A 27,990-nucleotide genomic window follows, 5' to 3' on the forward strand; every position below is an offset into this window, starting at 1 on the left:
CCTGGGTCTCCAGGATCACATCCTGGGCTGAAGGCAGCGCTGAACCGCTGAGCCACCCAGGCTGCCCCCACACCCCATTCTCACTCCCATTCCCCCAAAAAACATTTAAGTGTATTTAGTGAGTTTTACTTTTAGCATCAGAAAATTTTCTCTTTAATATACATATGACATGTGTTTTAATATATAAATGCATAATATATAGGTATATATTATATGTTCTCTCTATAAAGAGAATATGCTTACTTACATATAACATATATTCTCTCTATATATCTATATAATATTATAATATAGAGAGAAAATATAAATTTATGTGTGATATATTTATCACTTTTTAACAGATCTGGGTCTGACATTCTACCTCTGGACCCTCCAGAGCCAAACTCCACCCTTCCTTTTCAAAGCACAGCCTCCACAAGTCTCTCCTGTCCTCCAGGCTGCTCTCAACCCAAACATTCTTGTCCCAGCCCCTTGGAAAGCCATGATCTAATTTGCTTCGGAGCCTTGCTCAGCTCCTTTCACTGTGGAGCTTGACACACCTACACAAGCCCTGCCCTCACTGCTTATTAGGTGGCTAAACTTATGTAAGTCATTTCCTCTCTAGGAGCCTCAGGTTTTCAGAGGTGAACCACAATATTAATAATTTCCACATAAAGGAGTTAGTCTAAGTGTTAAGAGGTTATGTATGAGCAGGTAACAGAAACTCAATAAATGTTCAAACTCCATCCTCCGCCCCTGATCCCCACTCCAGATGTCCCCAGAGCTTAAGGTCACAGTAGGTGTTCAGGGTATGATTTCTTCTTTCATTTCTGCCTTGACAACTGTTTCTCTAAGACCCAGGTTGGAGGCACGACTCCACCATTATCTACTGCAAACCTGTTGTCCAAAGTGAATCCTGGGAGAGATGGGGACAAGGTGAAAAGTGACTTGGAATTGAACAGAGCTGGAGTTGAATGACCATATTTAGCTGTATGGCTTTGGCAAGTCACCTAAGACTCGCTGTGCCTCAGTTTCCATACCTATAGCAAAGAGGGACAATAATAGCACCTACCTTAGTGGCTCCCCTCACTTTCTATCTTGCATCGCACCCCTTCTCTTCCAATATGCCTCACCTTCAGGCTCAAGACTTGGCTGCTTTGGCCTCACCCTGCAACAGCTGACCCATTCTGCGGCCCCTCCCAGAGAAACCATGCCCTGGAACCCAGAGGAACCTGCCAGGAACTAGTGACATCTTGCAGGCCCTTTGAGGCAAGAGTGTGCAACCACAGGGCTGAACCCAAATTCCATTCCTCGTCCAACCATTCATGCACCTAAATGCATTCAATGAATATTCACTGACCCTTCCTAGGGACTGGCCAGGTCCTGGGCTTTGCTAGAGATAGAGTCCCTGCCTTCAGGGAACTTCTGAGCTGCTACGAGAACACATGGGGGCAGACGGCGGGGACCTCTGGGGGCTGTGGGAGCCCAGAGGATGGGATCCAATCCCACTTGGGAATCCAGGTAGGCTGCTTGGAAGAAATGACACTTGAAATGAGTTCATCAGATTTGGGAATTCAGTGTAAAGGCCTTCCATAGAAAGACACTGAGACAAGAGAAATCCTGGTATATTGCAGTAACCCCCTGTAGTTAGTTCAGTGGTCAGAGCACAGCATGTCAGGCAAAGTGTGGTAGGAGATGAGGCTGGAGTGGTATGGCAGGGGTCTGAACTCTGAATGGCCTTAATTGCCTAACAAGGAGCTAGAACTTTAATGGTAGTGGCGGGGGATGGGTGGCAGAGATGTAAAGGAAGAAAGTGATGTATTAGCATCTGGATCACTGCTCTCTCACTGCTGGTATGCAAAATAGTAGGTTGAATGTGGCCAGTCGGGAAACAGGGAACCAGGGAATAGACTTGGGGTCGCTCATATGAGGGATGTTGAGGTTGAAGCAAGGCAATGGCAGAGGATGAGAAAAGGTGGATTTGAGAGACAGAAAGGAGAATCAGCTGGACTTGGTGAGGGATTGGCTCTGATGAGAGAAGGGGGGTTCAGGATGCACATAGGCAGAGGACACAGAGGAAATGTATTGTGCAAGTGTCAAGGGGGTGACTAAGACAAAGATAATGGGGGAACTCTGAGGGCTGAGAAATCAGTGTGGGATAGAAAGGGCAGAAACACCTTTTTGGAGGAGGAGGGATTCAGGTTTAGACTCACCGTGTGACCTTGGGTCAGTCATTTTATCTTCCTCTGGTTCAGTCATTTTATCTTGGGTCAGTCATTTTATCTTCCTCTGGTTCTTTAGATTTCCCCCTGCTAGCCTGGCTGACTCAGTCAGTAGAGCCTGTGACAATCTCAGGGTTGTGAGTTCAAGTCCCACATTGGGCATGGAGCTTACTTAAAAAAAGAAAGGAAGGAAGAAGGCTAGATGTCCACCTGCTAACTTAGGAGGCAAAGAATGATAATTGTGAGGAATGAATCACATCAAAGAATGTTCAGGAAGTGCCTAGCCCTGTGGATGATTTGGAGGGGAAGGTGTGTGACAGGTGGGTTTGGTCCAGGGAGAGGTGGGGCTGGGCTGCCATTTGTGCAACAGCCTTGCCATTGGCAGTGGGAACACATCCTTGCAGGAGAAGAAGGTGTGCGGGAAGGGGAAATGTGATTGGAACACATGCATGTTGGATTTGAGGGGGTCAAAGATCAAGGCAGTCAAATGAATCTACCCCTGGGAGGCTGTATCTTGGCAGTCAGCAGTGAAGAGCCTCTCTGAATTATGAACCTGAGACAGCCACTTCCTCAAGAAGTACCCAGGCCTGAGAGGCCTGATACCTTTGAGTTCTGATCTCAAGTCAGCGCTTGAGTTGCTCTGTGACCCTGAGTCAGTTCTAACCCACTCTGGGTCCCAGGTTCCCATATGGACAACAATAAAAGCATGTGTGTGTTGGTGGAAAGGTGGATGAAATGTTTCCAAAGGTGCTCTCCAGGTGTGTTATGCATTAGTTCTATGACCCTGAGTCCTTTTTTATTTAAAAAAAAAAAAAAAGTCTAATCCTGTTTCCAGCCCTGACTTACTGTATGGCACTGAGCCAGCTGCTGGACCTCTCTGGGCCTATTTTCACATCTGGAATATCAGGAGATGGAGCAGGAGACTCTCCAATGTCCAATGATTCTCCCTGGAGGATGCTTACCCTCATCTTTAGCAGAATGCTTCAGACAAATCAGAGGAAAGTGAGACGCTGGTCACAGACGACCCCCCCTTCCAAATCTTCAGTCTTCTCCCACTGCCCTCCCCTCCCTACTGTCAGGAGCTTGCAGCACTGGCTCTCTTGCCAAACTTGTTGCCATGACAACAGGTTACAAATAACTCAGATGCAGATGAAGATTTTAACCCAACAGCTGCTGGTCCAAGGGCTTCTAGCTTCCTCCCCACACCAGACTGAGGGAACAATCTGACATATTCTCTGGGTTCAAGTGACTTCCCTGATCACAAGCCTGCTACAGCTCAGTGTCACAAGAATAAGTCCTGGTGTCTGAGGCTCTCCTAAAACCTGATTCAAATCTTTCCAATCACATTTCCCACTTGCTCCCATTAAAGAGTAATCATTCCCATTCTGAACACCTGCTTGCTGTCTGCCAAGGCCTGTGTTAGATGCTTTACACGCAGTAGCTAAGAAAATCTCTCCAGAACTCTATCAGATAGGCATTATCATTCCCATTTCGTAGAGGACAAAATCAAGGCCCATGGATGTGACTTGAATAAGGAGGTCAGAGTCAGAATTCGAACTTAAATGCTTCAGACTCCCAAACCCAGGCTTTTTCTATCGCCAGTGGTTCACAAATGTTGGCCTACATGCTTAAGGCATATCCACATAATCTGAGACAGCTAATAATTCAGATTCTAACTTCCATTCAAGAAGGTGGAACACATCTGTCTCCTCTAATTCCTGGGAATAAGAGTAAAGGAATTGTGTACAAACCCACATCTCCAAAAAGAGCTGGAGGAGGTCCCATCAATGGGGATGAGATTTCAGTAACTTTCTGGCAAGCAGAAAGAGGCTGGAGTGGTGGTAACTGAGAAAGCAGGACAGAGAAAGGTAGAGGCACAGTCCACACGTGGGACGGGGAACCTGCGAAGGAGAGCCCTGGTCTACCCTGCAAAAATCCTGGTGAGACTGGCACAGAAGAGCTATCCTGATGGTAGGCATGAAATGTAGAGCCCCTGACAGGGGGAGAATTCAAAGTATGTGTTGGAACAGTTGACTCCCCCACCCTCCCTCTGCCCTTCTCCATGTGCAGAAATCCGAAGAGCCAAGCATCTGCACTTAAGCAAAATACAGAGGGTTTCTTAAAGAAATCAAACAGTTCTAGAACAAAGCCTCCAATTTCCGGACTTTAGGAGTCCTCCAGCAGAAGGTGCTGGTCCCCACCCAGTCACAGTAAAGTCTAGTAGTTGACTTGATCAACCTCTGCCTCTTCCAGGCTCCCAACCAATCAACTTTTTATTGGTTTCTTCTTAAATCAATGGGCTGGGAGGTTTGAACATCTGTGAAAAAAACATGCTTATAGGGTTATGAATGAACTGATGAAGCAAATGGGAAAAATGAAGGCTGTACCCATCTCAAGCGGGGGTAAAAAAAAAAAAAAGCAAGCAATTATTAAGTTCAGGAACATTAAAAAATGCAAAATAAATCCAGGTCATTATAGTACATTTCTTGGCCCTGTGGCAACTACTGATTTACCAGAAATTGGGATATAAACATACTGGAAGAGTGAAGGGAGGGATATAGGGATGTATGTGTGAGGAGGGGGATTAAAATCCTCTTCTACTCTAAGGAGATCTCAAGAGATCATGTCTCGAATTGCTAAGTTAAAGAAATAGTGTGATATAATATTGTAGGTCTACTCTACTTCAATTAAAAAAAGAAATAGTAGTATCAATGTATTCTATAGAAACATAGTGATCCTTCAGTTAAAAATCCTTTCAGCTACAAGCAACACAAAACCAAACCGACAGTGGCTTAAACATATCTAGCTTTATTTATTCGTTCATTTATTTATTTTTCAGGAAGTTCATTTATTATTAACATCAGTGTGGCATGGGTTCAGCTGCTCAATGATGCCATCAGGGAACCAGGCTCTAACTTTGTCTGCCTTCATGTGTTGTGTCTTCACCCTCATGTTCATCCCCTCACTGTCACAAGATTGCTGTCACAGCTCCAGGCAGCACGGCTATAGTCAAGGCAGAGAAAAGAAGGGAAGGGACAGTGTTAGTTATGCGAGTCTCTGAAAGCAAAAGCCTTTTCAGAAGGTCCCCCCACCCCCTCCCCAGCAAACCTCTCCTGGCCATAACTGGCACACATAACCATCTCTAGCTGCAAGGAAGCTTAAAAAAGTGGCTCTTCAGCCTCTGAATGGGAGATGACAAAGGGGAAGGGGGTTGGGGGTGGTGAATGCCAGAAGAAACAGCCCAAGACTGGTAAAATCCTTCATGTAGTTGCCTCTACGAAGCAGGGACTGGCAGCAGGAGGGGACAGGGTATGGCTGGGTTCTCTTATGAGCTCTTCAGCACAACCGTATTTTTTTAAAGCATATGCGAGTGTTACTTTGATGAAAAATTAAAATTTAGAAGTGTTATGGTTTCTCTGAAAGAAAAACATTAAAAACAAAATAAAAGCTGGTAGCAGTTTTCTGTCTCTAGAGGAAAGGACATCAATTCACCTTGGAAGCAAACTTACCAGAATAAGTCTGTTACTTAGACAAAGGTATCACAGGTGTCCAACCCTGATCTTAGAGAGAATTGTGCTATCACCATTAACTCTAATGTGACTTATGGAAACCAGTACAGCACTTGTAACACTTACATGGGTTGACTGTGGTTAGACAGTCCTGGTGCAATTTCCTGTCTGCCATTTATTAGCTCTGTGACTCTGGGCAAGTGACAACTGGGAGCCTCACTTTCCTTCTCCATGAAATGAAGATAATTCAAGGGCCAGGTATAAAGTAAGCATTCAGCAACTGTTATCCACTCTGATTAAAATATTCAATGTTTTGAACAGTGACATAATTTGGGTGTACTTTACAGCATTATGCTTCCATTGAGTTCGTTTTTTATCCCAAACATGGGTTTGGGCTGGACTGCCCCTGAAAATTATTTGTTCCTGAGAGATGTGTGTGCACATTTTTGCCCAGGCCTTTGCTCACAGAAGATACTCAGTTTGAACCACATCAAGAGATATGCCAGGTTCGATTGCTGTTGACTCCTGTTGAAGGAAGATTGCACAAGGGAACTAGACAGGATTGTCATTTCCAATATATATATTATATAATGTTAAAAAAAATCCACTCTGTGAAATGTGCTGCCAAGTATCGTGATTGCCTCATGTAGGCCTGGGAGTGGGGAAAAGAACAATGACCTCCTTTCTCTGGTGTCAAGGTAAAAGCTGGAGATCTGAGCACATGGCCCAAAACCATCCAGTTGTTGGATGATCACCTTGCCCACACATGGTTTCAGTCCTGGGGGCTAAGGAGAGGGACTGCCAATACACAGCCCCATTCAGAGGGGCATGAGTGGTGGCATTTTCTTGGAGAGGTAATATCCGACATCCATTTACAATTTTCCTTCCTGGCTTGGTAATTATCATGTTATCCCCAAGACTCCTGTAAAGCTCTATTACACACACATACACAGAAGACACTGCATCCATTAAAGAAAAGGATGCCATGAAAAAGGCACCTTTGGAGACTAAAAGAGTTAGGAATTTAAAATGACTGCCAAAATAAAACAAGTACAATAGAAGATAAACTCAAGAAAATGTCTCGGACTACAGAATAAAAAAACAAATACATGGAGAATATGAGAGAAAGTAAAAAGACAAAGACAATAATCTAGGAGATCTCACACCCAATCAATAAGAGGTCCAGGATGAGAGAACAGAGAAAATAAAGGAGAGAAAATTAACAAAGAAATAAAACAGTGTGATTTCTCAGAGAGGACCATGAGTCTTCAGATTGGAAGAATCCAACTATCAAGTGCCCAGAAAACAGATGGGGAAAAAACAGTCCTGAGCTCATCATTCTGATATTTCAAAACACATGAATGAGAAAAACAGTAAGCTTCCAGAGGTGAGGAAAACAGGTCACCAAGGAAGGAATGAGAATATTAGCACACTACTTCTAATCAGCAACACTACACGCTAAATGCAATACCTTCAAAATTCAGAAGATCTTTCTCTTTAAGATTTTTATTTATTTATTCATGAAAGACAGAGAGAGAGAGAGAGAGAGAGAGAGAGGCAGAGACACAGGCAGAGGGAGAAGCAGGCTCCATGCAGGGAACCTGACGTGGGACTCGATCCCGGGTCTTCAGGATCACACCCTTGGCTGAAGGCGGTGCTAAACTGCTGAGCCACCCGGGCTGCCCAGGAAAGATCTTTTGAACATAGAATTCTAAAGCCAAATGATCATGCAAACATGAAGATAAAATAATGCTACATTTTCGGACATGCAAAGACCCCGAATTTTATTTACCTTTCTTAAGGAAGTTACTTGAGGATGTTCTCCAATGAAATGCGTGATGTCTCAGTCAGGATTCTGGATGCCAGTAACAGAAACTGACTCTAGTTAACTTAAGCAGAAAAGGGACTTATTACAAGATTATCATGTAGTTCACAGAAGCCTGGAGATGTGGGTAGGAGAAGCTACAGATAAGGCCACACCATGGGAACAGCCAAGATATAATGCCGCTACTGGTCCTGCTATCCCCAATGCTGCAACCCCTGGATGTCATCCTACCACCAACCACCACTCTGGATGACCTCCAGCCATCCTCCTGTCTGCTATCATTCATTTGTGGTCAACGTCCGCATGGTCTTACTCATGCTCTTCAATCCATGGCACATTATTTTCCCCAGTTCACTGAAGACCCCTCTTTTGCTTTATTTCATTGTACTATAATTTTTCCCTTCCGGTTCCCATCCCCACTCCCATTTGACTGCCCACCTCAGTGAGCTACTCGAGGGTATTTCATGTATATACACTTCCAATTCATCTTCCATATGTTTATTTAGATATATGCATATCCATGAAAATAGTGTTGTTTTACAATTACATAAATGGTGTTATGCTGGAAATCTCATTCCGTTTTTACCTTTTCACACAACACCAGGCTTTCAAGACCTATCTGTGTGGCTATAGTAAATTTAGCTCATTTCTTTTTACTGTTTTCTATTTCCCATCCTATAAATATACCATAGTTTGCTTATCTGGTCCCATGGTGATGGACATTTAGATTGCTCCCAATTCTTCACTTAACACAAACAACACTATAACAAACAACCTCAACTATATTTCCTTAAGGACCTATGTGAGAATTTCCCAGGAATATATTTCTCCAGAATATATATTTAGGAGTGCAATTGCTATGTTGTAGGGCCTACACACACTGAACTTCAGGAGGTACTGCCAAATTAATCTCTGGAATACCTGGATCAGCTCATGCTCCCACCCATGAACTTCCTTTTCTGCACATCCTCATCAGTATTTGATAATACTGACTTTCTGCATGTTGCCATTCTTATAGCAATTTGTTATTTTAATTTTTTCTTTTCTAATTATTAGCAAAGTTGAAACTATCTTAATATATTCAAGTTTTCCCTTGTACAAATTCAAGGTTATCCTTCTGTTAGTTATTTTTCACATCATTTGCCTATTTTCCTATTGGGTTTACTATCTTCTTTTTCTAGTTATCCATCTTTTGCCAGTCTTACACATTGCAAATATATTCTCCTAATCTATCATTCATACATTAACTTTGTATATTCCTCTCTCCCTTATACTGTTGACCTGACTCTAGATTCAAGGCCATGAACAGAATATTCAACCCCTGGTGGGCAGGGAAAGGAGGTTTCTGACCTCCTTCAGTTTCCACAGTAGGAAGTGGAGCCCTGCCTCCAACCAAGACTCATAGGAGGGGGGAATCTCCCTAACAGGATGAGGATTTAGATAGTAGGTAGCCACCGAGTTTACTCTTTTGATTGTCAAACATCTACATACACCCTTTTCAAAGTTACTCCACAAAAATGCTTTCCACCTATATAATTCCACCTTATATAACCAAAAATACACTCACATTCCCTCTGTAAAAGGAGACAGCAAAAAGTTTAAGAATGCTTTCAGGTACAAGTAATATAAAAGTCAACTCAAGCCGGCTTAAATAATAAATGTAATTTATTGGCTCACTTAACTGAGAAGTCCGAAGGCAGGGCAGACTTCAGGCATGGTATGATCAGGAATATGGTTCCATTTCTCTGTGATTCTTTTGCCTTCTCCATTTGTCAGCTCCATCCTCAGGTAGGCCTTCTGCATGTTCACAAGATGGCTAACAGCAGCAAACAGGCCACATGCTTCTTTGTTCATATCCAAGGGAAGACAGGCCACCTCTTCCCTCAAAAACTGAACAAAAGTTCTAAGCTTCAGTGTGACTGGATCATGCCAGAACCAATCATCACTGTGGCAAGGGGCATGACACTCAGATTGGCTTATACCAATAAAGGCCTATACCTAGAGCTGGCAGTGGAGTCAATCCCACTCGAATTGTATAGTTGTTATACAACGGGAGAGGAGAGGAATGGATGTTGGAAAACAACCACAAAGTCCACTACAAAGGAGTAAACTAAGAAAGAGGAAGATATGGGGTCCGGGAAAGATTGGGTCCAGCCCAGAAGAGTAATGAAGGGACGTCCCAGGATGACAGTTGTGCTGCAGGCCTACAGAGCAATCAGTCCAAATTGGAGCAGGAAGACGGAGGGCTCCAGGAGGAAGGTATCTGGGAAAAAAGGGGATTCAAATGATTTTATACTTTCCTTTGAGAATTTGGAACAACTTAAGAAGGAGATAGTCAGACAATGCAAGGAAAAAAGAAAGGCAATTAGAAACTCCAGGAAAAAAAATACTGTGTAAGAAAAGAAACGTAATCCTAGTACACTAATTGGAGCTTCAGGGAACAACATTTACATAATTATAATAACAAAAACACTTTATTGACTTTAAACTTTTAGAATGACCTGCCAGCTAAGTATGGATGACTTAATTATGGTTATAGACCAGAATGTAAATGTTATTAATCTTATTAATCGAAGTAAAAATAAAAATGACAAGTTGAGATACTGAAAGGAATGTAAATCTGTTATTGAAAGGTACAAAGGTAAGGAATAGAGGATATATAATTAATAGTAGAGTTATATTGGGGGCATGGGAGGAGGGTAGTTGGATGATTTAAATAGCAGGAAGTCAACAGATAATGTCTAAAAGTGATAATTAAGTTGATAAATAGAAAAATCTGCATATTACTTAGAGATATTAAGATAATTACCAGAAAAATTAATAACAAACCATTATCGACTAGATTTCCAGCTCAAGATGGCAGACTTACCATGTGTTTATCTCCACTCCCACCTGAGACCTTGCTAAAATGACAGTAAAGGAATTTAAAAAAAGGTATAAAAACACAGTGATGAAGAGAATGAGAGCAGGTCCATCAGCAAGAGAGATTTTAACACATTTCTGGAAGACAGAAAGTAATGGACAAATGGTAACTGATGAAGCATGGTGGAGGAAGCCATAGCCTGGAGTATGCATGATGATGCCACCGAGGAAGGAATTGATCTTTCTCTGCAGAAGCCTGGAATGTCTTGGGTCTTAACAATGCCAGGTATGATGTAAAGTAGGAGTGAGATGTTGGGCTGAAAACAGGGAGATTAATTGGAAGGTTGTATATTGAACCATTATCCCACCCCCTTGTGTGTAATTCACAGCAGCCAGGTGTCTACCCATTAGGCAAAACCCAGAGGGTTCTTAACTAAGGAAACTAAACAACCTCAGAGAAAAGATCTTTGCTTTCTGGCATTCAGGGACTCTGCAGCATAGCAGGCAGTTCTTCTCCAACCAATCATCCTAAAGGGAAGCCACCAGTCACCTAGCGCTGCCCCCCATACACAGAGCTTCCAATCAGATATGTTGTTACATTCCTAAATATGAGTATACAACCATGGATTACCAGGCACTTGAGAAATGACCACAAATTAAGAGAGACCAAAATAAGCAAAAAGGGTAAAACAAATCACAAAGGAAACATATTTTTTTAAAGAAAAAAAAAACCCTTTAGTGTACCCAGAGAGTCAAGATACTAGAGCATCAAATAAACAAAGATAGGATGCTGTAAGAAAGGAAAAGGCACATGAACGGATATTTGGAAATTTAAAAATGTGATCATCAAAATGAAAGAAAAAAAAAGCAACAGAAGAGTTGAAAGATAAAAGTTAAATCTTCTTCCAAAAGGAAGAGAGGGAGAAAACTAGGCAAGGAGGAGGGGGGGAATGAGACTGAGGGAGAGAACAGATAAAAACTACAAAAGATCAATTCAGGAGTTCCCAGAGAGAACAAATAATCGGAAGGGAGTAATGTATTAAATAAATAAAAGAATTCCCCAGAGTTAAAGAACTTCAAAATGAAGGGACCTAACCAGTAACCAGTACAATGAATGACAAATCCCCAAACCTAAACACATAATTATAAAATTTCAGAACACCAAGAATATAATTCCTAAAAAATAACTATTTAAAGTGGGGTTGGGTGGGTGAAGTACTTTTCCTTATTTCTCTTCTCAAGTACATTTAAGATCCTGGGGCATTGTATATAAACATGACTCTGAGAAGTGAAGAGAAGAAGGCAAACATGCTAGAAACCTTGGCAGCAGAGAAGCAACATGGTGGTGAGTTCCCTTGGTTTGCTTTTTGGCTTGCATACCCTAGACTTGGGGGGAGGAAGTGGCCATTAGATAACTCCACTTGGCTAGAAGTGGCCATTAGATAACTCCACTCCAGCCAATACCACAGAAAACAACTGTGGTCCCACCAGCAAACACCAGGTGGGAAGCTTAGACTTCTACCCTCGCTGGCTATAAAAAGTCGCCCCTCTCCCTTCCTGCTGGGGTGGTATCAGAGAAGGTTGAGGAGGGAGCTGCAACTCCTATCTCCCCACCCAAGAGTAATGACTATCCATAGTCTGGACTGTCCACGCCCACCTAGCGGTAATGAGGCAATGTCCCCTCTTTCACTGCTGGAACAACAGTGTCTGAGGAGGCAAGTTGAAACAGAATGCGCAGGTTTCAACAGAAAATTACTCATCATACCAAGAACCAAGAGGATCACAACTTGAATGACAAAAAGACACTTAATAGACTCCAACACCGATATGTTAAAAACTATCTGACAAGGGTTTTTAAGGAGCCATCATAAAGTGCCTCAATGCACAATTAGGAACAGGCTTAAAACAAATTAAAAATAGAAACTGTCAGCAAAGAAACAGAAGATAAAAAGAACCAAGTGGAAATTTTAGAAGTGAAAAACCAAAACAAAAACCTCAATGGATAGGGCTAATATCAAAATGGAGAGAACAGAGTAAAGAATCTGTGAACTTGGGAGATAGAACAATAGGAATTAATCTGGAAAACAGAGAAAATAGACTGGAAAAAATAGTGAACGGAACCTTAGGGAACCTGTGAAACGGTAACAAAAGATCTCACATTTATATCATGGAGATCTGGAAGGTGGAAAAAAAAGATGTGGGGAAAGTTCCCTACAGAGCCATGAGATGTAGACTGGTATCAAGACTGTGTATCATCAAAATTGGATGCTAGAAGAAAGTGGAACAGTTCCTTCACAGTGGGAAAATGATGAACTTTAACCTTTACAGTCAAGTACAAGGAGGACTAGACATTTTCAATGTGCAGACTTGGGAAGTCTAACTCCTACGCACTTTTCTGAGAAAGTTACTTGAGGATGTGCTCCAACCATCAATGGAAAAAAATAAACAAAACAAAACCCCTGGGAATCAGCAAATAGTGGATCTAAGCAAGGAAAGCAGTGAAGGAAGGTCCAGAAATGACAGCCCTGCATCAGGCCTAAAGAGCAACTAGTCCAATTTGAGAAAGAATATAGTGAGCTCCAGGAAGAAGGTCTCTTAGATCTTTTTTTTTTTCCTCCAAGAGACCTTCTTCCTGGAGGAAAAAAAAAAAAGTAGGCCTGATGGAATGTTTAATAGAGAATTTTGAGAAGAAAAAAAAATGGAATATACAATAAAGTAAAACAGTGAAAGATGAAAAGAGAATTAGAAACTTGAGGAAAGGGCAGCCCAAGTGGCTCAGCGGTTTAGCGCCACCTTCAGCCCAGGGCGTGATCCTGGAGATCCAGGATAGAGTCCCACGTCAGGCACCCTGCATGGAGCCTGCTTCTCCCTCTGCCTGTGTCTCTACCTCTCTCTCTCTCTCTCTCTGTGTCTCTCATGAATAAATAAATAAAACCTTTAAAAAAAAAGAAACTTGAGGAAAAATGAAAACTACAAGGAAAAATTATAAAAAGTACATTAAATGGCTTCTTCAGTGAGTATTTACAGTCATATTCTACAATTGCTTATCCCTTTTCAACTTTTCAAATCAAACTACAGACAACATGCATATCAAAAACTATAATCATGATTACAGGATTCAAATGTTATCAACTTTGACAATATAAAAGACCAGATGACAGAAGTTGGGGAGGTTGAGAGCGGAGGAAGGGGGAAAAAGAAAAGACATTCTCATCTAACAAAATTCTGGTCAAGAAATATTGTCTCTAAGTCATGGAAAATGAAGAGTATCATTTAAATTCAGAAAAGTAGCACAGAAACAAAACTATACCGGAAGCAGGAAAGACAAGAGTTGAACTTGACGTGACCTAAATTCTCACTTGTCATTTGCAGGACATCAATGGGTTAATGTCTGAAACTGATAAAAGACAAATGCTCACATAACACAATATTTAAATATGGAGGTCACAATCAGAAGAAATAACGAACAGTGGTTGCTAATAATGAAAAGCAGTAGAGAGTGGGGCTGAGACTCAACTTTTCATGTCCTTTTGTACTGATTTAAGTTTATTGATTTGCCTTCTAAATAATGTGTGTGCACTGATCCTATTTTAAAATGAACATGTACTTAAAATTAATCTTAAAAACGCAGGAAAAGGACATTCCTGCCCACCACTTACTCCCTCCCTCCCAAATTCTCTTGTATCTGCAGACCTGAAGGCAGCATTATAGAAAAAACTTTGTGAAACTTGCAGTCTCCCTTCCTGCCTTTAGCTTAGGTGCAGCTCTGCTGCAATCAAACTGCAATCTTTGTTAGCTTGAAGTTACCTCATTAACACCTACCTCCTGGCTTGTTTTCAGGTCTCCCAGGCCTGGAAAGCCCTTACTCCTCACCTCTACCAGTTGGAATCCTATTTACTTTTCAAGGCTTGGCTCAGTCCTCTTCTGAAAAGTCTGCCTTGGTCCCCTGGTAGAACTTTTTCCTCTTTCATCAGGGACTCCTCGAGTTTTCACTCATGCCTCTAATTATGACACTTAGATGTTCTCTCTCCAGGTGTGTTACTTAGGTCAGTATCTCACGCCTGCAACCATCTTTCATGCCAGCTACCAGAGTGATCATCCTAAAATACCAGTCTGACTCTGTCACTCCCTTGCTTCAAACCCTTCTAACAGTTTCCTATCGCCCCTGGAGTCAAAGTTAATGCTCCACTGCCTGGTTTCTGCCACTTCTTCCACCACACGGGACAAGGCCCATTCCCCAGCCCACCCCTAAATCCATGCACTTCCACTCTTCATGTTAACTTTGCTCAGGCAGCTCTTCTGCCTGGAATGTTCTATATCCTTTCTACATGGTAAACACCAACTCTTCCTTTAAGAGGCAGTTCGAGTGCCCCTTCCTCCATAAAGGTTTCAAGTACTCCCTCCATCCTGCTCCACCCCACATGGGCACAGTCCTATATTCTCACCCTGCCTCATCCAGACCTCTGCCGTATAATCTCTCGCCTTTGGTGCACTCCTCTACTTGAGTTCCCAATTAAACCGTGAATTCCTAGAATTCAGGAATTCTATCTTATCCCTAGAACCTAGCCCTGGTCCTGACAGGATGCAGGAACTCCCATGTATTCTGACCAATCGGGTGCAAAGGTGGAGCCAACAAATGAGTGAACGCTTATATTAATGCCTGAGTGCACAAGCTAATAAGTGAATGAATGAATTATGCACAAAATGATGAACAAATGGACAGTAAGTGGGGGCATGAATGAGAAAAAGGAGCCAGGGAGTAAATGAATGAGAAGTACCTGTGCCACTGAGGGCATGAGAAGAAGGATGAGTGAATTCCCACCTGTGTCTTGTTTCAAACCCACCTGGATGACCTTCTGCCCTGCTATCCACCCATCTACAGTGCACACCGCAGTATTAACTTCTTTTAGATCACAAAAACAGACACACTCAGGTTAGTGATGGAAATTTATTGAAGCATTCACAGGGAAATAAGGAAGACAAAAACAGCTACACAGGCAGCCTCATGGAGGAACAGAAACTTGAAAATGGTTCATGATCCAAAGCAGCTCTAGAGCCTGGCTTATCTTGTCACCCCCTCAGCTGCAGGCATCTGTTGCTCCCTTCTCTATAGTGCTTCCCAAAATGGTGACTCAACTTCTTTCTGGATGTATTTATACTCCTCCTACTGCTACTTAGACTACCTTTTTTTAAAAATGTTTCCCCCTGCTACCCTCCCTCGCTAGCACTTGGCCTTCAGGGGCCTCACGGCTTCTCGGCCTCCTAGCTCCTGCAGCTTCCTGGCTTCTGGGGGCTTCGGTTCCAGTTAATCCAGGGCTTCTCTGTGCTGTAGCTTCTGCCCGCCGCATAACTCCTGCAGCCTCTTCGATTCCTGTTGCCTCGCTACCTTGTGGCTCTGACAAGTCTCAGTGCTTCTGCTCGTGATCTTGTCTGTTCAAGCCTTCTGCTGCTTCGTGGATCTCGTATTCATGGTTTTGTCTCGTGGTTTCTGTTCCTTGTGGCTCCTGCTACATTGTGGCTCCTATTGCTTCATGGCTTCTGTGTCCTTTTGGCCCATGGTTGTCTTGCTGCTTCATGGCTTCTGCTACCTGTGGCCCCATGTTCTCATGATATAAACGTCTCATGGTCCCTGCAGCTTTCTCCTAGCTTTTGCTGTTTAGCTTCTGGCACCCCTCATCCACCACCACTTCTGTCTTGCTAAGTTCTAATTAAAATCGTTCACTTCTGAATGCCTCACATCTGGCCTCCCTGGAGGCCATTTGACACACGCCATCACTATGAGGTGGAACTTTTACAGCAGTCCACCTAATAGGCTATAGCCTAGAGATTGGCTGTCTTCGAATCCGATACTATCCCAAACTAACCACTTGTGGCCAGGATAGTGAGGTCACATGGTACAGAGCATGGCAACTCATGCTTAAGAAACCCCTTGGAAGGGACTGTGGGCATGGCAGGTTTGCTGAGGGTTTCCAGAAGGGGGCAGTGTAATTGGCCTATCCAGTACACTGACCTTCAAGGCCGACCTAAGTCCCACCTTCTCCCTGGCCGCCTCTGCCTGTCCTGATCTGTGATGGGAGAGATCAAGGCTCTAGTGGTGATGTGGAAAGGGAACTTAGGTTCCGGTTCTGGCTTTGACACTTTCTAGTAATGGGACCTTGGGCAAGCTCCTTCCCCTCCCAGGGCCTCAGGAGGGGGGTTGGACAAAGTCTGTAAGTTCCCTTACAGGTCTGACATCTGGGCATCTTGCTTTAGGTTACTTACTGTCTAAGGGATGGGAAGTCTTACCTGGGGAAGCCCTCAAAAACATCTCTTGAGGTAGGAAAGAGGGAGTCAGAGTCCTGGCTTGGAAGAGCCTCACTGCATACAGGAGGTGCTTAGCCAAGATTTATTGAACTGGATGAATGAATCAATGGCTGGGGGGTAAGGTGGGAGTGGGGAGGTGGGGGTGGAGGGGGAGGGGACCACACAGCACACAGAATGCTTAACTAACTTGAGGGAGGAATTCCAGTGGCTGAGGCTGGAAGGAGATTCTGACTTAGATGAATGAGGAAAGAGAATGACTGGGATAGGGGAGGAATCTGGGCTACTAATGGGCACACATTCTATCCTCAGTCACCCTCCACATCCAGTAATCCTCAGGCATCAAGTCTGGCTCACACTTTTATTGCCTCTGATCCATTCCCACTGCCCTTGCCCTTGAGTAGGCCTCCTAGGCTTTTCAACAGTTTCCAAACTCATCCCACTGTCTCCATTCTCTGTCACAAATGCATTCATTCACACATTCACTCATGCAAAAACTATTTATTGGGTGCCTGTTTGGGGTCAGGCACTGTGCTTTTTGCTGGGGATATGCCAGTAGCAAGATAACCCCAGACCCATACCTGTGGTGCTTTCAGCTTATTCAGAAAAAAAACAAGCAAACACAGTGTGAGAAATTGAGCCAACAGGGAAACTCCAGGCATGGCAGCATACAGGATGCACATTTAACCTAATCCATTCTATAGTGGCTTGCCAGAAAGAGGTTTATAAAATTCGCATCCGATTCAGGGTCTCCCCTACTTAAAACCATTCCATGGCTCCCACGCTGCCTTCAGGCCACAGTTCCCAAACCTGGCTGTACCCTAGAGTCATGTGCTAGTTTTTCTAAGCACTCAAGATCCCGAGGGCTCACCCCAGTTACAGAAATTGAACTTTCAGAGGCCGGGGCCTGGGATGTTCCATGTGGTTCTGATGCAAAGCCAGTTTGGGAGCCACGCTGTCCCACGAGGTAGATTTGAACTCTATCAAATCTTACTTCGGGATTTCTAAACTGTCTTGCTGCTTCTTACCTCCAGGTCTTTGGGCATAAATGTCCCTACTACCTGGAAATTCCTTCCACTTCAACTGGGTAATTCCTACCAGTCTCTCAAGATCAGCTCAGGTGTCATCTCTGGGACTAGAGGATGCCTTCCCTGAACCTCTACATAGGCTACTGGCCCTCCCTTTTCCATGCTCCTGGCAGAGTGCTAGCATACTGTATGGTTAGCAGCTGTTCTATGAGTTGCCTCCCCCAACTATTGAGCTCCTCAAAGGCAGGGTAAAAATTAGACACATGTTTATGTTCCTGGTGGGCAACACAGCAATTCCCAGTGAAATGCCCAGTTAAAGGTAAACATGGTCATGGAGTACTCTTCAACTCCCTAGACCAAGGCTACTAGGTCCAGGGTATAAGGGAATCAACGTAGTGTCCTCTCAAAAGCCCTAGGGATACTATTTGGATCCAGACACACTGTGGTGTCAGCTCTCATTTGAACACAGCCTTCACTAAGCTCGTGTTGCATTACAATGACAGGAGGCAGTGTGGCACAGTGGGAAAGCACTGGGCAAGCACAGAGATCCCTCCTGGTTGAAGTCTAGGTTCTGCCAACGAACCAACTGGGACCTAGGACAAAGCCTCTCACCTCTCTGATCCTCAGGACCTAAGTCCTCTGGAGCACTTGTGTCCCTATAGGCCAGGGCTTTAGTCCAAGGCATCTCATTTAATCCTTTCCACCCTGTGAGGTAAGAATTTGTTATCCAGATTATTATCCACACCTACTGAATTAGATTTCCAGGGGCGGGACCAGAGCAAGGAGCTCCACACCCTTTGGATGTGGGGGTGCAGCAGGAACAGCTGCTTTGCATTATAAGCCCTTCTGTACTATTTTACTTTCTAACCAGTGTATATATTGCTTTGATTTTTAAAAAAGGAAAAAGTTTCACAAGTGATTCTGGTGCACAGCCAAGACTGATAACCACCCTCACAGTAGAGAAAGCACAATACCAAATTGGGGGCCTGGGTTCAAATTCTACTGTTATCTGGTAGCTGGGTCACTTCACCTTCCTAGGCCTCAGTTTCCTCCTCTATAAAGTGGGGAGAATAGCAATTGCTACCTTGAGAGGTCTATAATGATCTAGGTGCCAGCCAAATCACTTCAAACTTCCTCTTCCCTATACTGCCACAGAGTAGGGCACGTATTACCTCCCTTTCTAGGTGAGGAAACTGAGATTCAGGGAGGTGAGGTAATGAGCTCAAGTTTCTACAGCTAGGATTTGAACCAGGGTGACTCCCAAATTGTGCTCTTTCAGATATGCCAGTATTTCCCATACTACAGCACATGTACCACTGGTGGTATATGACTTCTTTGGTTGAACACAGAAATTTATTTTAAGTTATGCCTTTTAATATGTATTAGAAAAATACATAATTAGCACATCAGACCCATGGTTTCACGGATATCACTACTTAGGATGAAACCGAAGTAGATAACAATGTTATACCTAAGACAACCTAAAAAAAAATACTGAGTAAATAGTACAGGAGGGCAATTTGGAAGTATCTATTCAAAACAAAAATATAAATAGTCTATGACTCTGCAATTCAACTTCTAGGAAGCAACCCTAGGTAAACTCATATGCACACGTGCGCGCACGCATACACACACAAGCACGCGCGCACACGCACGCACAAATGTTCCTGTGTAGTATTTTATAATAGCAAAAAGAGAAAACAGTCTTATCTAGCTATCACAAAAGAAATGAGTACGATGTGGTACAGTCATATGATGGCACTCCATACAGCAATTACAAAGGCTGAATTCAATCTACATTTAGCCCAAACAACATGCATAGATCTCAAGAACACCATTAAACGAAGAAAGCAAACTGCAGAATGACTCAATATACCATTTGTATTAAATACACAATAATATTTTCAATGAACTCATATGTCAAAGTCTTAAAACTGTCTAGATGGATGTACAACAAACAACAGCAGTTTAGAGGGGGCCGGGCAATGGTAGCCAAACAAGGCTAGTTTACTTATAAATCTCATGTCTTAGAGAATGGATTCATGCATTACTTGAGTAGTTTAGAACGGCTTTACCTTTTAAAAAACAAGAATGTGATATACAATCAGGACAAGGTGATGGTTTGACAGTGTATGTGAACGAGCAAAGGCTGACCTCATGGCAGCAAGCTGTGCTGCCCCTGCACAGTCCCTGCAGCTGACACAGTTCCCAGAAGGAACCTGACACACATTCAGCTGGGATGTGGCCCAGGCTACCTCTCCCCTATTTCCTCACGACCCAGGATGGGGCCCAGGCACCTGGTTACCATACATGATTGAAGCTTTAGGCTTCCTAGGCCCTTCACTTATCAGGCAAACACCATTGGTGCCCTGGAACTTTTTCAATAACCAGGGCATTTAGTGTTTCCCAGATCTGGAGGCTCCTTCTGTCCCCAACAACTGGGATCAGAGCCCTCAGGGGTCTAGGTATGTGAAAGTTTTTATTCTGAGGGGTCGGCACCTAGTGGGCTCCAAGCAGGGATAAGGCCCCCAGTGAGGAGCTTGACATCATTAAATCCTATGAGGTAGGTAATATTGTTAGCCCCATTTTACAGATGAGGAAACTGAGGCACAGAAAGGTCAAATGACTTGCCCAACATCAAACTAGTTAAGTGATTTTTTTAAAAAAAGGACTAGAACCCACAAATGTCTGTCCCCAGAGCCCAGGCTCCATTCCTAGTGCCCAACTAAATCCTATCAACTTTTTTTTTCAAATGTGACCCTTCTCCAGGAAGCCTGGAGGTGATCGTCCTCTTCTCAAATTCCAAGTACCTATAAATATGATTCAGCTGACCATGGGAAATCATGAACCCACTGCATCTTCTGAGTAGGACAGTAGAGATCATGTCTGATTCAGCTCAGTATTTCTAGAATAGAGCCTGACAAACATAGGGTGCTCAATATATGTCTGATGAATACACAAATGAATGAAAACACACAAGTGAATGAGGGCAATTCCATATGACTGATTCCTATGAGGTCCTGAACACCTTTGCCCAGCTCTGGGGTGCTGTCATACTAAGCTCTCTTAGAATCAAATGCAGCCTAGGCTCCTTCTAAAATGGGTCTCCAATATCTTTATTATTTTGCAAACACACCCATATGCACACATACAGACACATATATACACACATACATACCCACACATAAGCAAGATGCAAAGGGCCCAAGGGACCCATGATTATGGGTGAAGAGGGGAGGGAAGGTTTGGGAGAGGGGAAGGTAGGGAATGGACAGATGGCCCTGTTCAGCTCAGTTCAGCTCAGCACCTCCTTCCAAAGGCCAGGATGCTCCCTGAAGCTCAGGAATTTTTGCTCCAGACCTAACATCACCTCTGTTCCTCTTCGTGCTTGACAGCAGTGCCTAAATCCCATGACTATACCAAACAGGGACAGGAGGTAGGGGAAGGCTGGGAACCAAATATCCAGAGATTGGGAGAGGGGCAGCTTAGGGATCCAGACAGGGCAGGAGGGCAGAACTACTGCTACTGCTCATTGGGGTTGGGGTTGGCATCTGGGTACTTGGTGAGGTCGAAGGTCAGGACTTTGCTGATCACACAGTCCCCTTGCTGAAGGAGGAGGGAGAAAAAGAAAAATGAAATTGTAAGGAGAGAATTGGGGGGGGGGGGAGGTCTAGCGCCCCAGGACTGGGGGGCCTCAAACCCTCCTCCCTACATACCTGCCCAAAGCCCAGGCAATGGTTCTCTCTGGGTGTGAGAGGATGTGCTCGGTCCCATGTGCCTTCTCTCCCTGCCTACCTCTACATTCTCCTTTTCTCTGCCGTCTGGCTGCCTCTGCCTGGCCTTTCCACCTGTCCCCAGACGCAATAGCCCTGCCCAGCTGGGCTGGCTAAGCCTCTAAGGCAGGGCTCCAACAAGCCCAGATAGCTGTTTAGGACCTGAATCCCTATGCTCCCCCACCCCCGTGGCCCTCCACTGCAGCCTTCCCTTCCTGCCCTGGGGAGTCAGGCAGGGAGTGGGGCTGGCTCCTGAGCCAGGCCCGCCCTACCTCGGGGTAGACTCCAATGAGGCTCTCAGCCTTGGTGTAGAACTCCTCCTTGAGAGAGATGACGATGGCCTGGAAGTTGCAAGTCGACTGCTCCTTGATGTAATTTGCCACCTGTGGGAGGGGCCGCCAGGCACTTAGCAGGGCTGAAGCCGTAACACTCCCTTGTGTTTTCCAGTCAGAACCAGAGTCAGAGGGGTGGGGTAAGGGGTGGAGGGTAGGGGGGAAGAGAGGCTAAGAGGCCACTGACTAGCACGGCGTGAATGAATGACCCTGAGCCCAGCCTCCCGGGCACAGAGAGCAGGCAGCAGGAACGGCTAGAGCACACTCAGGAGTTGCTCCCTGAAACCCAGCCCCAACCTAGGGGCTTCCCTCCCGGGCCCCACTTTCCTTGCACCCACCTTGCCAATGTTGGTGTTATCCAGGGCAGCATCGATCTCATCCAGGACGAAGAAGGGGGCTGGCTTGTAGCTGGGAGGGAACCAGTAGGTGAGCTGACACCGATGGGGGCAGTGGTGGGGCAGGGTAGCCCCAGGGCCCATCACACAGGCCAGCATCCCCCTCCACTTCTTCAGAGACTAAAAACACCCAGGTCTTAATGTTGCCTGAGCCCCTAAAGGCCAGTTTACCAATTGAACCCTCCTCTGCATCCAACCTTGTGCTCCAGGATCCTTCAGAACCAGGAGAAGACACAGTTTTCTCCAGAGCTTCCAGACCAGCTAGGGAGATAAAGCTGTCCTAGCTCTGAGCACACTGTCCAACCTACCTGGAGGTCTATCCCACCCACCTGCACCATACTGTTGTGGCTCCCTGCCTCTTTGCACATGCGGCACCCTCTGCCTAGCACGACCACCCCCCCACCTGCCCCCAGTGTCTCAGCTCACTTCTACTCATCCTTTGCATTTCCTACTCAAGTGTTACCTGTCCTTCAAAGCCTTCCCTGGCCACCCACACCCTCCCTCAGACTGGGTTAGATGTTCCTCCTCCGTGCATCCACAGCACACGCACTCACCCGGTTATAACACTTAGCTCACTGTTTACACATCTGGCCTTCACTAGACCATGAGCTCCTCAAGGACAGAGACCATGTCTGACTCATCTGTGTCCCTAATCCCCCAACAGTCTGGTATAAAGCAGCCCTCAAGAAATGCTTGCTGAATGACGCTGTATAATCAATCAAGTATTAAGTTGTGGGGGTCAGATTCAAGTACTACTGGCATTCAGGAGGGGGAGGTCAGGGTATGCCACAGTTGGTCAAAGCAAGCTTCCTAGAGGAACAGGAGGAGGAAAATGAGATGTGAAGGCATGGTAGGTGATGGTCAAGCTAGATTTGCACAGAAAGGACTAATTAGCCAGCAACCATGTAAGCAAAAGCCTGGTGGTGGGACTGAAGACATGCAGGGGCCAGCGAGGGCATGCTGAATGGATGGGAAAGACAGGTCCAGGAAACCAAGGCCAGATGTGCTGTAGTAAGTAGGGAAATAGGGACGCAATCCAGATTCCACCAGAACATCTTCACCTCTGCAGATCTCTGCATGTCCTTGGACCCCAGAGCCTCTGGTAGCCTCAGTTCAGTCTCTCCATCAACTGCCCTGGGAGGAGCAGCCTTACCTGTGGATGGCAAAGAGCAAGGCCAGAGCCGCCACTGTTTTCTCCCCCCCTGACAAGTTGTCCATAGGCCGGAAGCGTTTGCCAGGAGCCACACAGTTGTAGTTGATGCCATCTAGGTAGGGCTCCTCAGGGTTCTCAGGGCCCAGAAATGCCTAGGGAAAAGGCAGACAGGTCAGAATCTGGGTCTGGATCTAGAGGAGGAGAGGGGTAGGAAGCCTAAAGGAAAGGGCAACATGATGGTGGGGATTGGCTGGGTAAGGGATTCTGGCTTACCTGGGCACTGCTGTTGCGGGATAGGGCCTTGTAGATCTCATCAATGTTGGTGGCCACAGATTCAAAGCAAGCATTAAAGCGGTCAAAACGCTCCTTCTTGATCTGTTCGAATGCCTGCTTGGCTTTCTTGGCTCGCTTTCGGGCTGCCTCAAACTCTGCCACGAGGGAAAGACAGGTGACTCCTCAGTGCCCAGGTTCCGCCAAGGCTGAGGACCATACCCTGGCAAGAATGGCCTGTAAATGACAATCCACAGAGCAGGGAATATCCCAAAGGGAGAGGGACATCTGGGGAGGGCCCCAGGAAAATGGCCCCATGACTGCTCATGACCACTGGGCTGGTCACTAGTACAAAAGAAGAAATTTGGGCTTGGAGCCACAGAAACATGAATTCTACCCTGGGCTCAACCAACAACTAGCTGTGCATCCTTGGGCAGGCCATTCACCCTCTCTGAATCTCAGCAGTATTCGACTCTATAAAAAACAGGTGTGATTACTGACCCCTACTCTTTAGGGCTCTTGGGAGTTTCAAGAAAGCATGTAAAAACAGGAGTGTTGTGATGTGTAACAATCCCTTGTTTCATAACTCCAGCCTTCTGTCTTCACCTTAGACCCAAGTAAAAGGGAAAAATCTTACCATCTGAGGTCTCCTGGAACTTGTCTCGGACACTTTCCAGCTTTTCCATGGCTTTCATGTTAGGGGCAGCAATACGCTGGAGTACACTCTGCTGCTCATTCAGCTTCTGCTGCAGTGTATTCATCTCCTGTTTGATCTCCTCCTCAGCCTGGGCATCCTGTAAACCCCAGGCCCAACGACATCAAGAAGGGCCAGGCCCCTGAGCCTAGACCCCCACAAGAGATGCTCCACCAAGCAAGGCCTGAGCATTTGCTCCCATGCAGAAGGCAGGTTCTTCCTTAGCTTGGTTCTGTCTACCGGGTCCCACCTCCAGTAAGCATTCCCACCACCCCTGGAAATTACAGACTGACACCACTTTCTCATCTCTAGCCCTACCCCCAGGCCCTGTCAATCTCTGTCTCTCAGGAGGAGCAGCTGATGGTGCCCCTCTCTGGCTCTCAGCCCAGGCCATGAGCCAGCACCATCCCAGGGTGACTTAAAGGCCCCCACACAGGCTGGTCTGGACTCTGCCTACAGCGCCATAATGAATAAGGCAACTCACGTTTTCTGCTCAGATCACCACATCTGAGCAAATTCCATTTGAGTTTGGTTTCAGGTCTATGGATATTACAATATATGTCCGGGCTTGTGCCTTTCTGCCACTTTTAGTCAATAAATATTTACTGAATGCCTTCCAAATGCCAGGCATTGGGGCCCTCATATCCTGCGAGCCATGGTTCCTGTGTTCACAAAGCTCATGGACTAACAGAGGAAGGCATATATATAAATAATCAGAACACTGTACACTGAATACCAAAACAATGATAAATAAATGGTGTTGGGTGAGCACAGAAGGGCACCTAACTCAGACTTGGGCTATGGAAGGCTCCCAGGAATATGTTTCAGCTCAGGCTTACAGGATGAGTAGTGAGGACAGAGAGAAGGAACTGTCTATGCAGAGAGGAGTATTATACGCAAAATCAAGGATTTGCTCATGGTCTATTCAAGGAAATCAAAGCAATTCCAAAGAACAATCAATTTTAATATATTTCAAAGCCAAAAAAAGGGGCAATTCAGTATGGCAGTAATAGCACTTATGTGTGTGCATGTGCACATGCTGGGGGAAGAGGCAAGGCTGGAAACATGTGCAGAAGCCCAATGATAAACGGCCTTTCAAGTCTCGTAAGAGGTTTGGATTTTATCCCAAGGGCAATGAGGTACCATTGAATGACTTCAAGCATAGGAAGGACATGAATATGCACAAATGTATACATAAATATATACATCTTAGAAAAGCCCTTCTACAAATCTCTATATACTGCTATGAAGTGATCTCTTGGATATGTTGTAAGTGAAATGAAAGCTACACAACAGAATGTTATTTTTATCTAAGAGAAGGAATATGAGTATATTTATAGACAAATATATTTTTATTTTTAAAATACAACAAAAGGATAATCCAAAAACGAATTAAAATGATTACACATTGAGTAAGGGAGGCGGAGGGGACACAAAAGCAAGCAAAACATCTCTTCATGTACCTTGTATTATACTTTTGGTTTTATAACCAATGGAGATTTTACAGAATTATAAAAATAAATAAATAAATAAAAATGTGTAAAACACAGGGCAAAAAAATTGTTGGAAACAAAATATTCACAAAATACCAAAGAATCACCCTAAAGATTACTTATTACTTGCAAAGGTAAGAAATCTGGCAATTGATACCTTAAATGAGGATCAAACTTAACATCATGAGTAGCGGAACATCCTCACATTACATACCTCCTGGCATGATCCAAAAGACAGTACATAGCATCACCAATGAAATGTTCTGGCCAAAAAATTACTTAACCCAAATCCATCAAGGCTGAGACTATATCAAACTTTCAGATTTATAGGAAACAGGGTAGGTAGAACAAATTAAGCAATAACAAAAGGAAACAAATATATCTATAACATATCCACCATTCAAGACAGCACGTAGACTCTTCAAAAGATCAGTGTCATGAAAAAGGTGAGGGGCTGCTCCACATTAAAAGAAACTAAAAAAACACCCAAAAGCAATACATAAATCTTGACTGGATTATAGTTTAAAACAATTATAAAAAATGATTTTAGAAAAAAAAAAAAAATGATTTTAGGACAAGGAAATGTGAGTATGGGCAGGATAGTCAATATGAAATTATTAATTTTCTCAGGTGTAATATGGAATTGCGGTTATGGAACAGAATGCCTTGTTCTTAGCATCCTAAGTATTTAGAGTTGAAGTCTGCAGCTTCCTTTACATGGTTCAGCAAAAACAAAAAATGTGTAGTGTGGAGGGAGGGAATCAAGAGAGATGAATAGAGGGAAAAAAAAACCTGGGAAAATATTTATTGGTGAATCTAAGGTGAAAGGCAAATGGGTGTTTACTGTTCTTTCAATTTTTCTGTAGGTTTGAAATTTTTCAAAATAAAGTTGAAAAAAATAAATCAAAATGCAAATTAAGCAACCCTCTTAAAAATGGAAAACTAAACAAAGAAACATGACAATAGATTAATAAGCTGGTTAAACACTAAGAGAATTCTTTCAAGTTACTTTAAAATAGAGGAACACGGCCATACATGCTCAATAAGCTATTATTAGCTTAACAGCAGAACGGACCTCAAGGAAATCTTCAATAGCATTCAATAATCAAATTGTTACTAATAACACCTCATTGTGATTTTTTTTTAAGATTTTATTTATTCATGAGAGACAGAGAGAGAGAGGGGGGGGGGGGCAGAGGGAGAAGCAGGCTCCATACAGGGAGCCTGACGTGGAACTCGATCCTGGGTCTCCAGGATCACGCCCTGGGCCAAAGGCAGGTGCTAAACCGCTGAGCCACTGAGGGATCCCTCATTGTGATTTTCAAACTATTATACACGGAATAGGATAAATATATTATTATGTTAGTGTTGTTAGGAACCAAGATTTTCAGCAAGAATAATCGGGGAGACTCAAACATAAAATCAATGATGTTAAACTGTGAAAATTATAATTTTAATTGAAGTATCAAATGAGCTTACAACACATTTTTCCTTCAAAATAAAAAACGCCTCTTGTAGCCCAGTCTACTGAAACATTCTAGAAGCACTGAGCAACCCAGCAGTCATGAGCACTCCGATTTTCAGATGGTAGTCACTAAGCAGTATTTCCCACTACAAGTTAGAGATTCTCAAAGAGAAATGGCTAATGCCAGATCTTGGGAAATGTAAAGGATGAGCCTGGACATACCAGAAAGCAGGGAAAACATAAGACTGTAAGAGTTGTGTCAAAATGATTCACCAGCCAACTTTAATGGGTTCCCCACTGGCCAAAGATGCAAACAACTTGATCAACAAGAATAACCACCACAACAAAATCTAACACATCTAATATGTTTAAATCCTTAAGTGCAAAATGATACAAAAAAAAAAAAAAACTCAGTGAACAAATCTTGAGAAAGAGAACCAACTCATTTTTTTTTTATCAACTAGTAAGTAAAAGAATACATTCTGCTTTTATTATATAAACTGTACCTCAGGGTAACCAAATAACTGATAGGAGGAAATCTCTCTTTACAGTATTCCAGCTAATAAAGAGAAAATGATTTCATTTTGCAACCACAGACAAATTAATGAATCTAGGCAATAACCACCACAGCTGCAAACCACACAAAAAGAACTACAACCAGATATTACCAACCTCCTGATGGATGTTAAC

General features: G+C 44.0%; 1 protein-coding gene across 6 annotated transcripts in view; it reads right to left on the reverse strand.

Annotated features, from left to right (window-relative positions):
• Positions 1–4,993: 4,993 nt before the first annotated feature.
• SMC1A (structural maintenance of chromosomes 1A) overlaps positions 4,994–27,990 on the reverse strand; it is a 48,804-nt gene continuing 25,807 nt past the window's right edge. The window contains exons 20-25 of one of the 6 annotated variants that reach the window (XR_007409263.1): positions 24,286–24,442; positions 23,652–23,806; positions 23,379–23,530; positions 9,218–9,425; positions 7,503–7,599; positions 4,994–5,204 (exon numbers count right to left, since the gene is read on the reverse strand). Coding sequence is in view for 3 of the 6 variants with exons in the window: in XM_025468556.3 (XP_025324341.1) it covers positions 21,248–21,331; positions 21,771–21,881; positions 22,169–22,238; positions 23,379–23,530; positions 23,652–23,806; positions 24,286–24,442 (729 nt within the window). In the remaining 3 variants the exon portion in view is untranslated. Of the gene's footprint in view, positions 5,205–7,502; positions 9,426–9,472; positions 9,799–15,331; positions 21,332–21,770; positions 21,882–22,168; positions 22,239–23,378; positions 23,531–23,651; positions 23,807–24,285; positions 24,443–27,990 lie in introns of those variants that run through there. The other 5 variants (XR_007409262.1, XM_025468557.3, XM_025468556.3 and 2 more) reach the window with 5 other exon arrangements.

Source organism: Canis lupus, chromosome X (assembly GCF_003254725.2).
Source record: "Canis lupus dingo isolate Sandy chromosome X, ASM325472v2, whole genome shotgun sequence".
NCBI lineage: Eukaryota > Metazoa > Chordata > Mammalia > Carnivora > Canidae > Canis > Canis lupus.